Source organism: Chrysemys picta, chromosome 17, assembly GCF_011386835.1.
Source record: "Chrysemys picta bellii isolate R12L10 chromosome 17, ASM1138683v2, whole genome shotgun sequence".
NCBI classification, from domain to species: domain Eukaryota; kingdom Metazoa; phylum Chordata; order Testudines; family Emydidae; genus Chrysemys; species Chrysemys picta.
Genome location: NC_088807.1, coordinates 20,611,063 through 20,624,277, shown reverse-complemented (window position 1 = coordinate 20,624,277; position 13,215 = coordinate 20,611,063). Strand labels below are relative to the sequence as shown.

Here is a 13,215-nt window from a genome sequence, read left to right as displayed (position 1 = left end):
AACACGATCAAACGCTGTCCAGACCGAGAGTCACCGAGATCGGGGCCCCGTCGGGCCGGGCGCTGCCCAGACACAGAGTCGCCGAGATCGGGGCCCCGTCGGGCCGAGCGCTGCCCAGACACAGAGTCACCGAGATCGGGGCCCCGGCGGGCCGGGCGCTGCCAGACACAGAGTCACCGAGATCGGGGCCCCGTCGGGCCGGGCGCTGCCCAGACACAGAGTCACCGAGATCGGGGTCCCGTCGGGCCGGGCGCTGCCCAGACACAGAGTCACCGAGATCGGGGCCCCGGCGGGCCGGGCGCTGCCCAGACACAGAGTCACTGAGATCGGGGCTCCGTCGGGCCGGGCGCTGCCCAGACCAAGAGTCGCCGAGATTGGGGCCCCGTTACGCCAGGCACTGCCCAGACCAAGAGTCACTGAGATCGGGGGCCCCGTTGGGCTGGGTGCTGCCCAGAGACAGAGTCACGGAGATCGAGTCCCCATCACGCCGGGCACTGCCCAGACCAAGAATCACCGAGATCGGGGCCCCGGCGGGCCGGGCGCTGCCCAGACCGAGAGTCACCAAGATCGGGGCCCTGGTGGGCCGGGCGCTGCCCAGACACAGAGTCATGGAGATCGAGTCCCCCATCACGCCGGGCGCTGCCCAGACACAGGGTCATGGAGATTGAGTCCCCATCACGCCGGGCGCTGCCCAGACCCAATCACCGGTGTCGGGACACAGAGGAGCCGCTGCCTGCCCCGAAGAGCCCGCAGCATTGCTCTATATTAGCAGATGATAGGATGACACAAGGCGCTTTGTTTCCTTACTGAATCCATCCCACCCACCCCCCCCCATCCCGCCCCAGAGCCGCAGGATGGAGAAACCTGAGCTGCAGACAGTGAAACTAATGGAGGCACCAGGACGGAAGAGGAATGGAGAAGAAGCTGCTAATTTATATCGACCTGGCTAGCCCAGTCCTGACTCCCCCACCCCTGCTCTGCCGGTGCCCCTCACTCCTGACCCCCAGCCCCTGCTAGCCCGGCCCTGGGCTCCCCACCCCCCAGCTCTGCCGGTGCCCCTCACTCCTGACCCCCAGCCCCTGCTAGCCCGGCCCTTCCCCCCCACCCCAGCTCTGCCGGTGCCCCTCACTCCTGACCCCCAGCCCCTGCTAGCCCAGCCCTGGGCTCCCCACCCCCCAGCTCTGCCAGTGCCCCTCACTCCTGACCCGCAGCCCCTGCTAGCCCGGCCCTTCCCCCCCACCCCAGCTCTGCCGGTGCCCCTCACTCCCGACCCGCAGCCCCTGCCAGCCCAATCCTGACTCCCCCACCCCAGCTCTGCCGGTGCCCCTCACTCCCCACCCACAGCCCCTGCCAGCCAGTCCTGACTCCCCCACCCCAGCTCTGCGGTGCCCCTCACTCCCCACCCACAGCCCCTGCCAGCCCAGTCCTGACTCCCCCACTGCCAGCCCAGTCCTGACTCCCTCACCCCAGCTCTGCCGGTGCCCCTCACTCCCGACCCGCAGCCCCTGCCAGCCCAGTCCTGACTCCCCCACCCCAGCTCTGCCGGTGCCCCTCACTCCCCACCCACAGCCCCTGCCAGCCCAGTCCTGACTCCCCCACCCCAGCTCTGCCGGTGCCCCTCACTCCTGACCCGCAGCCCCCTGCTAGCCCAGCCCTGGGCCCAAGGTCGGAGTCGGATTTCCCCGAGCTCAGCACTGCAGGCTCCGAAATGCTGAATGCTCGGTTCTTTCTCTGTCTGCCAGTGTCTGTTTCCAGGCCTGGTACCCCCCCCCCACCCCTCCCACGGCACTGCACAGTCCCCTTGAGTGGCTGGCGTGGAACAGGGCGGTGGGGGCAGAGCGGGGGTGGGTGGCTGGGGGAGCTCCAGCCCTTGGCCCCATAACCTAGAAAGCCCCCACTGCCTCCTATAGCTCCCCCCGAGAGACGAACCCCAAATTTCCTCCCTCATAGTATCCTCCCCCTCCCTCCCGCAGTGGCCACTCCAGCCCTTGGCCTCTCTGCTGGGGGGAGGGGGATGTGGCCCAGTTTGGAAGGGGGGGTGGGGCTCTGCAAAGAACCTGCCTGGGAACCAGCCCGAGAACCAGCAAACTCATTACACGCATGAGCCACAGAATGAGACGGGGGGAAAGCCCCGCACCCCATTCCCCACCCCCCTGAGCCAACCAGTCCCTGCCCTGGGGCCGGATGGGAGCCGGCGCCCCCTAGAGGGGAAAGGCCCTGGGGCCTCATTACTATCCCTGACTGGAGGCCCCTTTAAATCCCTGCCGTGTTCCTGTGTCCCCCCCCCCCCCCCCATACGCCAAATTTCATTTCTAAGCCACAAATCTTTTAATCTCCTCCTTGATTCCTACCTTGCAGGCAGCTGCCAGACCCCTGGGAGTTGGGGGAACGGACAGGCCACAGGAATCCAGATCCTCCCTTTGTCCAGATGGGGGGGGTCCAAAAAGAACACCCACTCCCTCCCCACCAGCCACAGAACCAGGTTCACTGGTCTGGACAGAACGGGGGGGCTTGGCAGGGAAATTGCAAGGGGGCGTGAGCTCTGGGGCAATAGAACCAGCCCCCGATGGGTGCAAGGGATGTCCAGGGAGATCCCGGGGGGTGGGGTTCAGAGCGGAGCCTGGAGGGGGCTGACGGGCAGCATGTGGGGCCCAGAGCAGGATGGGGAGCCCAAGGATGTGGGGACGGGAGCAGCAAACAAGATATGGAGAGGGGCAGCCCCAGCACCCCCTGGACCAGGCAGTCACCCCAAAAACCCAGGAGTCCTGGCTCTCACACACACACACACACCCCAACCACTGGACCCCACGCCCCTCCCCGAGCTGGGGAGAGAACCCAGGAGTCCTGGATCACACACACACACGCCCCCAACCACTGGACCCTGCGCCCCTCCCCGAGCTGGGGAGAGAACCCAGGAGTCCTGGATCACACACACACACACACACACGCCCCCAACCACTGGACCCCGCGCCCCTCCCCGAGCTGGGGAGAGAACCCAGGAGTCCTGGATCACACACACACGCCCCCAACCACTGGACCCCACACCCCTCCCAGAGCCAGGGACAGAACCCAGGAGTCCTGGTTCCTAGCCCCCGACCCTCTAACCACTGCACCCCGCTCCCCACCCAGCACACGTCAGAAAGGAGCCAGAGGCGCTGCTCGTTGGATAAATACCTTTTATACCGAACTGCGGAGCTCAGCCGGGCTCTTTACATCCTGACACAGAGCGGGGGGGGGGACTTTTGGACTGGGGGGGGTGGAAGACTCAGACCAGGGCTAGATTGAACAAGGGAAGGGAGGGGGAGGGACCAAGAACACCCCCCCCCCCCCATGGGATATGAGTGGGCTCATCTCGGGACATCAGCTCCCCTCACTTTGCATTCTCTGATCCTGCAGGAAAAGCTGGGAGCCCAGACGCCTGGGTTCTCGCCCCAGCTCTGGGAGGGGAGTGGGGTCTAGTGGTTAGAGCAGGGGGGCCCTGATTAACAGCCCACTCCCTACAGCTCTAACCACTAGACTCCATTCCCCTCCCAGAGCCAAGCTAGACGCAGGAGTCCTGGCTCCCAGCCCTTCTGCTCTAACCACTTGCCCCACTCCTCTCCCAGAGCTGGGGAGAGAACCCAGGAGTCCTGGCTCCCTCCCCGTTCTCATCACCTCCTCCAGGTGAGCCCTTGCCCTACACCAAGCCTGAGGCTGGGAAGAGTGGGGAAGGGTGTCTCCTCCAGCCTGGGGATTGTCTGAGACTCTGACCCCAGGGCCCCAGCCCGAGCATTGGGGGGCACAGATGGGAAAAGCCGCGGTGGATTGGCCTGTGCGTTACAGCTGTAAATATCGGTGTGTAGCTATATGTACTCCATGCACCAGAGAAGGGGGTCAATATGTTGGGGGGGGATGTTAAGGAGAGACTGAGAAAGCAGCAATTGTCCCCCCTGACCTTCAAGCTCCCCCCAGGGTTATGTACAGGTTCAAAGCTATTTAGTACAGGGGGCCCAGCAGGGGGCGCTCTCCCCTGGCAGGCAGGGCTGGCCCCAGTGCCCCAGGGCGGTGCTAGGGGGCACTGGGAGGCAGGGGGGCAGCAGGGGGCGCTCTCCCCTGGCAGGCAGGGCTGGCCCCAGTGCCCCAGGGCGGTGCTAGGGGGCACTGGGAGGCAGGGGGCAGCAGGGGGCACTCTCCCCTGGCAGGCAGGGCTGGCCCCGGTGCCCCAGGGCGGTGCTAGGGGGCGCTGTGCTGAAGGGAGGGCAGCAGGGGGCGCTCTCCCCTGGCAGGCAGGGCTGGGCCGAATGCCCCAGGGCGGTGCTAGGGGCTGTGCTGCAGGGAGGGCAGCAGGGGGCGCTCTCCCCTGGCAGGCAGGGCTGGCCCCAGTGCCCCAGGGTGGTGCTAGGGGACTGTGCTGCAGGGAGAGGGGGGCTCAACAGGGGGTGCTCTCCCCTGGCAGTCGGTGCCTCCTGAACTCCGGCTCGCAGTTGTGTTTGGGTGTGAGATTCTCTTTCACTTCCTGTCCCAAACTTTAGGTTTTGCTGCATAGCCATGAATTTTGCTGCATAGCCATGAAATAGGGCCGGGCGAGGGGTCCCCATGTACCCACCCCCCGCTCCCCACACCAGAGGCGGCTGCATTTCTGTGCACACAACCCCGGGGGGGTGTCAGACCATGTGAGGGGTAGATGGGGGGGAGCGCTCAGGTTCTGGGCAGGTTAAGCCAGGGGGGAGCCGGCGGGTCAGACCAAGGAGATGGGGGAGGTGGGGGGGCGCAGCGAGAGGTGCACGAAGTCGGGGTTGATATAGGTGAAGCCCTGGAATTCGCTCTGGTCCAGCCCCGCCATGACCAGCTGGTCCGGGGGGGTCAGCGCCGGCACCGCCCGCGTGAAAAACTTGTCGAAGTTCTCGCCGCTCCTCCCGCACTGGGACAGACGGACGGACGGAGGGACAGACGGAGACGGCCCGAGAGAGGCAGACGGACACGGACAGAGACGCAGACGGACAGACCACGAGAGACAGATCCAGACAGCGACGGACAGACAGCAAGACAGATTGGGGGGAGGAGGGGGAGAGAGAGAAAGAAGAGCTGGATTATTTCCCTTGGCCCCCACCCCATTAGCCACTCCCGCTCCTGCTGGCTCAGACCCTAGTGCCCCTCCACTTCCCCCCCACAGCGCCCCCTCCCTGCAGTCACATGGGGCTAGGGCAGAGCTGCTCCCATGGGGTCCCCCTAATCACAGACTCTGTTGGGACCCCCAATTCCCCATAGGGCCCCGCACCTGCTCTGGGGGTAGCTACAGGGGGTGGCCAGGTGGGGTTGGGGGTTCATTGGGAGTGTGAAGAAGGCTGGGTTAGGGGTGGTCACTCTCCAACAGGGAGTGAAGGGTGGCGGGCTGGGGGGGGTTACTCTCCAGGAGGGGGTACAGGGAGCAGGATGGGGGGGTCACTCTCCAGGAGGGGGTGAAGGGCGGCAGGACGGGGGAGCAGAGAGAGCGGGATGGGGGGGTCACTCTAGGCAGGGGGGTCACTTTCCAGGAAGGAGGAACACGGAGCGAGATGGGGTGGGGGTCACTCGAGGAGGGGGGCGGGATGAGGGGTCACTCTCCAGGCAGGAGTACCAGGAGCAAGATGGGGGGGTCACTCACCCAGCAGGGGGCACAGGGAGTAGGATGGGGGGGTCACTCACCAGGCAGGAGCAGGCTGCGGGGTCACTCTCCAGGAGAGGGTTTGGGGAGCAGGATGGGGGGGTCATTCTCCAGGCGGGGGTACATGGAGCAGGATGGGGGGGTCACTCTCCAGGTAGGGGGAACACGGAGCAGGCTGGGGGGGGGTCACTCACCGGGCGGGGGGTGAAGGGCGGTGGGATCTCCAGGCGCTCCAGGCTCTCCCAGTCCATCCAGCGGAAAAAGCCGTGCTCCCGGATGTCCTGCTCCCCGGCCGGCCCCGAGCCCAGGCGTTTCAGGGGGTGCTTGGTGAGGAACTGGGTGGGGGGAGGAAAACATGGTGACATCAGCCACACAGAACCTCTGGACCAGCTGATCCGCCCCTCCCAGCCCCTTGGGGGCGGGCACCCTCCCCTCACCCCAACTCGCCCCCGCCACAGCTTCACCCCAGCCTGCCCCTCCCCCAGAAATTCCAGGGGTCAAAGGCCAGGGTGGTGCCTCCTCAGATATCACTCACCCCTTTGCAGATGGAGACGGCCTCGCGGGACAGCGACTTCGGGTAGGACACCGTGTGCTCCATGATCGCCTGGAACAGCTCGTCCTCATCCTCCCCGTCAAAGGGGGGCTGGGGGGAAGAGCAGGGAGGATCAGAACCAGTCCCCCCCCCCAGCGGAATCTGCCCCCCCGCCCACCCCAGGGCACTGAGGCCAGGCTGCCCCACCAGCCTCCCCCTCCCCCCCGGGTACTAGCACCAGGATTCACCCCCCCAGCCCCCCCATAGGATCTATGCCCCCAGCGCCCCCCCCCCAGTTACCTGCCCCGCTAGCATCTCATAGAGCAACACCCCGAAGGACCACCAATCCACCGACTTCCCGTAGGGCTGGTAGGCAATTATCTAGGGCAGGGAGAAAGCAGGGGCAAGTTAGGAGGTTCCAACCCTGTATCACAGGCCCCCAACTCCATGACGGGGAGAAACCACCTTATGGAAGAGGAAACTCCCCCGCATAAGCCGTGAGCTACAGTGTCCTACACACACACACACACACATGGAGATTTAAAAGGCGCACTTCCCCTTTAAGAGTATCCCCCACCTGGCATAGCAAACTGGGATTTGGGGAAGAGAACATCTGCAATGGGGGGCGGTGCTAAAGCACAGGAGGCAGGACCAACGTTGCTACAGCCCCCTCCCATTGGTTTATCCCTCCCCAGCTCCCAACCCTAGGAGATAATGTGGGGGGTGGGTGGGAAGGAGTCACTGCCAGGAGACCAACCCTCCAAAAAGCAGACACCCACTGTGCCACCCTGTACCCCATGTTCACTACTTGCATATGGCTATGTTACATTTTGTACAAAGCATGCCTTGTGAGGCATTATTTGAAAACCCATAATCTGCTGAACATCATTGTCCTGTGATAAACTGTGTACCAACGTTGTATATGGAGTTATAAGATTTTATGGTATGATTATTACTGAAATGTGTTGTAATGCTGGGTGACACCCACAAGCCAGTTTCTCAGAGACAAAGGCACACTGGCTCGTCGGAGCCATTACCTGTTTATTCAGACATTCAACAAAAAGGGAGGGAAGGTATAAACAAAAGAATGTACCATTCATATAAAGGACCGATTGCACAGCCCGTATGCCAGGACACCGCCTAACCCCATGACCCAGCAAGGACTTTTCCAGCACAGGGGGCTGGAGCGTAAGAAGGGAGAATACATAACACAGAAACGACCTCCCCTCTTCACCTTACATCTCTCTGCTCATAACGCCAACGAATACCGGAAGGACACTGAACCGAGGGGAGTGGGTCTAACTGCAAGGCTTTGCACATGGACTGCAGCAGGTTTTGGGGGGAGAGAAATCCGTTTGCTTCCTAATCTTATTGAGCCGGGTAACCTTTAGGAATGAGCATGCGGATTTCTTTTCTAACCAATTCGGACTTTCATCTAATCGCTGAAAAGCATCGATCTTCCTCTAGGTACCACACGTGTGTTATTCTTGTATCGAAGCTGGTGTGTTTCGGCTGAAGCGCTCGGGAAACCTCTCCTCGGGTTAACGAAGGCTGGTGCACATTCGCACCCCGGGGCATATTCGTGCACCGGTTATGGGTGCAGTGCAGGACACATGCCTGGGGTGCAAGGCCGGGGCTGGGGAATTGGCGGGTGTCGCCCTGCGTGTACGTCATGCGTGGCGGGCACAGCAGTGGCGGGCAGACAGTCGTGCAGCTCAGCTGGGGGTGACTCCACATCGCGAGGGCTGCGGGTGAGCAGAGCCCCGAGAGGCGGCTGGTCTCTAGCAAAGCAGCCTATGAGGTGCCGCAGAGAATTAAAGGGACAGGGTGTGACGAAGTGGGGGTTTTTCTTGTTTTCTGTGGGGTTTCAATGGTTTGCATGCAGAGCGGGTGGGACTCAGTGTCCCTGGGTGTTGCTGGTTTAACGAGGTGAGGGGAGAGGGAGGTTGTTGTTGCAGAGGACCGGAGAGGGAACTTGGGACCCCAGCCGATGGCCTGGAGGATGGATACCCCAGCGACCGGTCACCTGAGACCCCGACCCAGAGGCCCAGCTGAGGAGTTGCAGCCGGTTCTGGCCAGTGGGAGGACAATGGGCTGCAGAGTGAGGAGCCAGTGACCTAACCAGCCGGTTCCAGCCAGAGGAGAGAAGCAGGAGAGGAGGCCCTGGGTTACAACCCTGTTTACCTGGAGAGAAGACAATGGACAGAGGCAGGGCCTGGGGCCGGTGATCTCAGATGCCCAGCTGGGAAGCAGGGGGGCTCTGGACTGGAGAGGGGAAGCAGGCAGAGCCCACCTGGATGCAGGGGAGACTGGGATGTGCTGGGCTGAGGGAGGCCAGGCCTGAGGGTCAGAGAGTTTCCTGTGCTGTGTTCAACTCTCAATAAACCTCCTGTTTCTTGCTGGCTGAGAGTCACTCCGGTCTAGAGAACAGGGTTGCGTCAACCCCTTTGGGGATGTAGGCCCAGGGGGTCCAGAGCGAGGGGACTCCCTGAGGGGGCCCACGGCAGAGACAGACGTGCTAAGGCTCAGAGAGGTGCGGATCCAGGAGGTGGAGGGGACTGACCCCGAGAGAGCGTGGACCCCCGAGAAGGGCTGTTGCACTGCAAGGGGCACATCCCCACGGACCGCACGGGGCCAAGAGTGGGCATGATCTGTGAGTCCGTGACACAGGGCAATTCAACAGTCCAGGCCTGGTACCCCCCCCACCCCCGGTCCCCTTGAGTGGCTGGCATGGAACAGGGCGGTGGGGGAAGAGCGGGGGTGGGTGGCTTGGGGAGCTCCATCCCCACCAGCAGAGGTCTCCCCCACCATTCCCCCATAACCAAGTGCTTGGGTTGGGCGTGGGAGGCTAGGGGTGACCCCCCCACCGGGTACAATCTGGACTGTGGGGTCTAGTGGTTAGAGCAGGGGGGCTGGGAACCAGGACTCCTAGATTCTCTCTCCAGTTCAGGGAGGGGAGTGGGGTCTAGTGGTTAAAGCAGGGGGGGCTGGGAGCCAGGACTCCTGGGTTCTCTCCCCGGCTCTGGGAGGGGAGTGGGGTCTAGCGACTGGATCAGGGGCGCTACCTCCGGGGCGATGTAGTCGGGGGTCCCGCAGAAGGTCCGGGTGGTCACTCCGGGGAAGATGTTCTCTTTGCACATCCCGAAATCCGTGATTTTGATGTGGCCCTCGGCATCCAGCATCACGTTATCCAGCTTCAGATCCCTGTGGGGAGAGACAGGGCTGGACTCTCGCCTCCAGGGGGCGCCGGCTCCCATCCGGCCCCAGGGCAGGTGCGGAGCAGAGACTGTAGCCAACAACCCGGAAGAGGCAGTTTCCACTCACCGATAGATGATGCCCTTGTTGTGCAGGAAGAAGAGGCCGATGGCAATCTCTGCTGCGTAGAACCTACAAGGGGGGGGGAGGGGAAGGGGGGAGGGAGCCGGGTGGGGGGAGGGAGGACAGAACAATCAAAGGTGACTTGGAAAATCGTTTCATCACCTTCAACGTCCCCTCAATGTCTTCGCTGCTCCATGGCCACCGAGTGTTTCACGGGGACCCCTCGCCCGGTGCTGGAATGCGACTGCCTCTGGGGAGGGCGTGGGGGCTGGGTATCCAGGGACCCTGGGCCTGGTGCTGGGATGTGGCCTCTCTGGGGTGGGGCGCGGGGGCTGGGTATCCGGGGGCAACAGGGGCTGGGTATCCGGGGGCCCCTGGCCCGGTGCTGGGATGCAGCCCCTCTGGGGCAGGGTGCACGTACATGGCATGAGGCTCCTTGAACTTCCCGACCTGCTGGATGTGGTACATGAGGTCTCCGCCATTGACGTATTCCATCACGAAATAGAGCCGATCCTGGACGGGGCGAGTGAGACGGGGCCGTGGGGGACAGAACAGACCCCCAGGACCATCTACCCCAGTATCCCACCCCGTCCCTGCCCCCTGAAGCAACCCCATGGGCCCATCTACCCCGGTATCCCGCCACCTCCCTGCCCCCTGAAGCAACCCCATGGGCCCATCTACCCCGGTATCCCGCCCCCTCAAGCAACTCCACGGGCCCATCTACCCCTTTATCCCACCCCATCCCTGCCCCCTGTATCAGCCCCATCTACCCCGGTATCCCGCCCCCTCCCTGCCCCCTGAAGCAACCCCACAGGCCCATCTACCCCGGTATCCCACCCCGTCCCTAGCCCCGGATCAGCCCCACAGGCCCATCTACCCCGGTATCCCGCCGCCCCGGGGGGTACCGTGGTCTGGAAGGTGGGAGTGCAGTTGGGTGAGGAAGTGTGGCCGGTCGCTGAGCGCCAGGACCCGCTTCTCCACCATGGTACATTCCACGTCGTCGTCCTGGATGATCACGTCCTTCTTCAGGATCTTGATGGCGTAGAGCTCGTCCGTGCCCCGCCGCTCGGCCAGCATCACCTGGGGGGGGGGGGGGCACAGCCCTGAGCCAGCCAGTCCCTGCCCTGGGGCCAGGTGGGAGCTGGTGCCCCCTAGAGGGAAAAGGCCCCAGGCCCCATTCCCTGCCCCCCTAAGCCAGCCAGTCCCTGCCCTTGGGCTGGATGGGAGCCAGCACCCCCTGAGGCAAGGGCCTGGTTGTCTCTCTACTTCAGGAGGTCAAGGGCCACTCTAAGATCACAGCTTTGGGGATATGCAGGGAGAACGCCTTCCGCAGAGCGACCACCCTGACCTTCTGCGGGACCCCGACTACATCGCCCTGGAGGTAGTGCCCCCGATCCAACCACCAGACCCCACTCCCCTCCCAGAGCCGGGGAGAGAACCCAGGACCCAGGCATCCTGGCTCCCAGCCCCTACGGCTCTAACCCACCAGCCCCCACGGCCCCTCCCAGAGCCGGGAGAGAACCCAGGCATCCCGGCTCCCAGCCCCCATGGCTCTAACCCACCAGCTCCCACGCCCTCCCAGAGCCGGGGAGAGAACCCAGGCATCCCGGCTCCCCAGCCCCCCATGGCTCTAACCCACCAGCCCCCACGCCCCTCCCAGAGCCAGGGAGAGAACCCAGGCGACCGGGGGCAACCCTCACCTTGCCGAAGCTGCCCTTCCCCAGCACCATGAGGAAGTTGAAGTCAGAGATGTGGAAGCGGCTGGTCCCGAAGAAGCTGCCGTGCTTGGAGTCCGTGGGGCTGGGGGTGGGCAAGGGGGCCTGGGCCGTGGCGCACCTTCTGTGGGGGGCAGAGATGGGGCACGGTGAGCGGCTAGCCCCAGCCTTGGGGGAGGGGAAGCAGGTCGGGGGGGCAGGGAGAGCTGGGGGGGGGCAGTAGCCACTGGGTCGACACTGGGGCCCTGGAGAAAATCTGCTCCCGGGCAGGGGAAGCCTGGAGCCCCGACCCTGGTCGCGGCAGCAGCACAGGGCAGGGGACAGAGCTTCTCCGGTCTTGGGGATGGGGGGGGGGGGGAGGGGGAGAAAGGAGCAAACAAGTTGCAGGGCTGCAGCGGGGGTGGGGGGGGCAGAATGGGGCGGGACCATGGGTGGAATAGGGGGCGGGACCCCGGGGAAGGGCCGAAAGGGGTGGGGCCGTGGGTGTAGCCACCAGCAGAAGGGGCGGAACAGGGGCAGGGAGGGGCCCCCCACTTGCTCTGGCCCAGGGCCCCAGGAAACCTTAATCCACCTCTGCGAGGAGAGCTGGAGGATGGGGGGAGGGGAATGGGGCAGTCATGTGGATCAGGGTGTGAGGGCACCATGATGGGAACGGGGGCAGAGGTGCTGTGGGGAGGGCTAGTTGTGGGGTTCGGGGTGACAGGACAGGGAGTGAATGGGACAGGCAAACAGCGGGGAGTCAGGAAGCTGTTGGGGGCCAGAGTGGGGGTGGGGGTGCCTGGGGACAGAGTGTGGGGGGGGGAATCACAGTCCAGGGTCTCTCCCCCAAGAGGCAGCCCCCCCTTGCACAACTGCACCCCATGGAGGAGTTGCACACCCCCCAAACCTTCCCCCACCCCTTTACCCACCTCCCCACAGAGGGGGATTCACTGGAGTCCCCCCAAACCCAGAGAGCAGGGATCCCCCAAATTGGCCCTGACTCTGCCCACCTGTGCCAGACGGCTCCGGTCACTGCCCCCCCAACAACAAGCCCCACCCCCAGAACCTCAGAGACTGTTTCCAAGCAACAGGAGTTAATTAAAGAAATACTCAGAGGGGGGTGGGGGGGTGGATTGGGAACCCCAGGAAGTGTGAGACCAATGAGGCCAGGAGAGTGACACAGAGAGAGTGGGGAGAGAACCCAGGAGTCCTGGCTCCCGGCCCCCTGCTCTAACCACTAGACCCTGTGCCCCACTGGGGTTGCTTGAGGCTCTTTGCTTCCCTCTGCTGGAGAGAGGGGGAACAGCCACCCAGACCATCCCCGCCCCCTCCCCCCAGCGCCCCAGGCAATTACCTGGTACAGCTCCAGGGGGTAGTTACAGGCCTGCAAGAGAGGAGGGGGAGAGGGTCAGTGACCCGAACGCCGCGTCCCCAGCCCAGGAGGCCCCACCGCTGCTGGGGACAAGGAGGAAGGGAGGCCGGACCGGGAATCTGTCCCCGGGCACCGGGGTTCATGCCCCGACTCCACAGTCCTCTGGGCTTGGGGGGGGTTATGTCACAGCTGAAAGATGGGGTCCCTGTGGTACAGCACCCCCTGCCGAGCTCCCCACCCTGCTCCCTGCAGCCCAGCGCCCCCTAGTGCTGTGCTGGGGGAATGGGGCCAGTCTCCCCCCCCGCCCCGCTCCCTGCAGCACATGGGAGTTTTCTCAGTCTGCCATCCAATAACTGAACTGGCCCGACCCTGCTTAGCCAGCGGGGCAGGAACAGGAGAGCTTTGGGGGAGGGGTTACCTCAAATTTCTGGCAGCAGCCCACAATTTTCGGCATCAGCCACAGGGACATTGTAATACTCCCCCTCCTCCTGGTTGAGTAACTTGTACCTGAGACAGGGACAGAGACAGGCACAACACCGGGGGGGGGGGGGGGGGGCAGGGGGGCAGGGGAAGAAAGAAAAGTGCAAAAGAAAGAAAGGAGGGTGCAAAGAAAAAAGGGAAAGTGTACAAAGGAGTGCAAAGAGTGAAAGTGTGCAAAGAAAGGAGTGAGAAGAAA

General features: G+C 63.9%; 1 protein-coding gene across 1 annotated transcript in view; it reads right to left on the bottom strand.

Moving 5' to 3' along the window:
- Window positions 1-4,533: 4,533 nt before the first annotated feature.
- Window positions 4,534-13,215, bottom strand: part of LOC101937053 (protein kinase C gamma type) — a 12,071-nt gene continuing 3,389 nt past the window's right edge. The window contains 14 exon segments of the mRNA XM_065570948.1: window positions 4,534-4,900; window positions 5,818-5,958; window positions 6,159-6,266; window positions 6,456-6,536; window positions 9,221-9,359; window positions 9,480-9,542; window positions 9,895-9,986; window positions 10,379-10,393; window positions 10,395-10,553; window positions 11,174-11,290; window positions 11,292-11,312; window positions 12,522-12,551; window positions 12,958-12,969; window positions 12,971-13,207. Of these exon segments, the coding sequence (XP_065427020.1) occupies window positions 4,718-4,900; window positions 5,818-5,958; window positions 6,159-6,266; window positions 6,456-6,536; window positions 9,221-9,359; window positions 9,480-9,542; window positions 9,895-9,986; window positions 10,379-10,393; window positions 10,395-10,553; window positions 11,174-11,290; window positions 11,292-11,312; window positions 12,522-12,551; window positions 12,958-12,969; window positions 12,971-13,207 (1,398 nt within the window). The 3' untranslated portion in view covers window positions 4,534-4,717.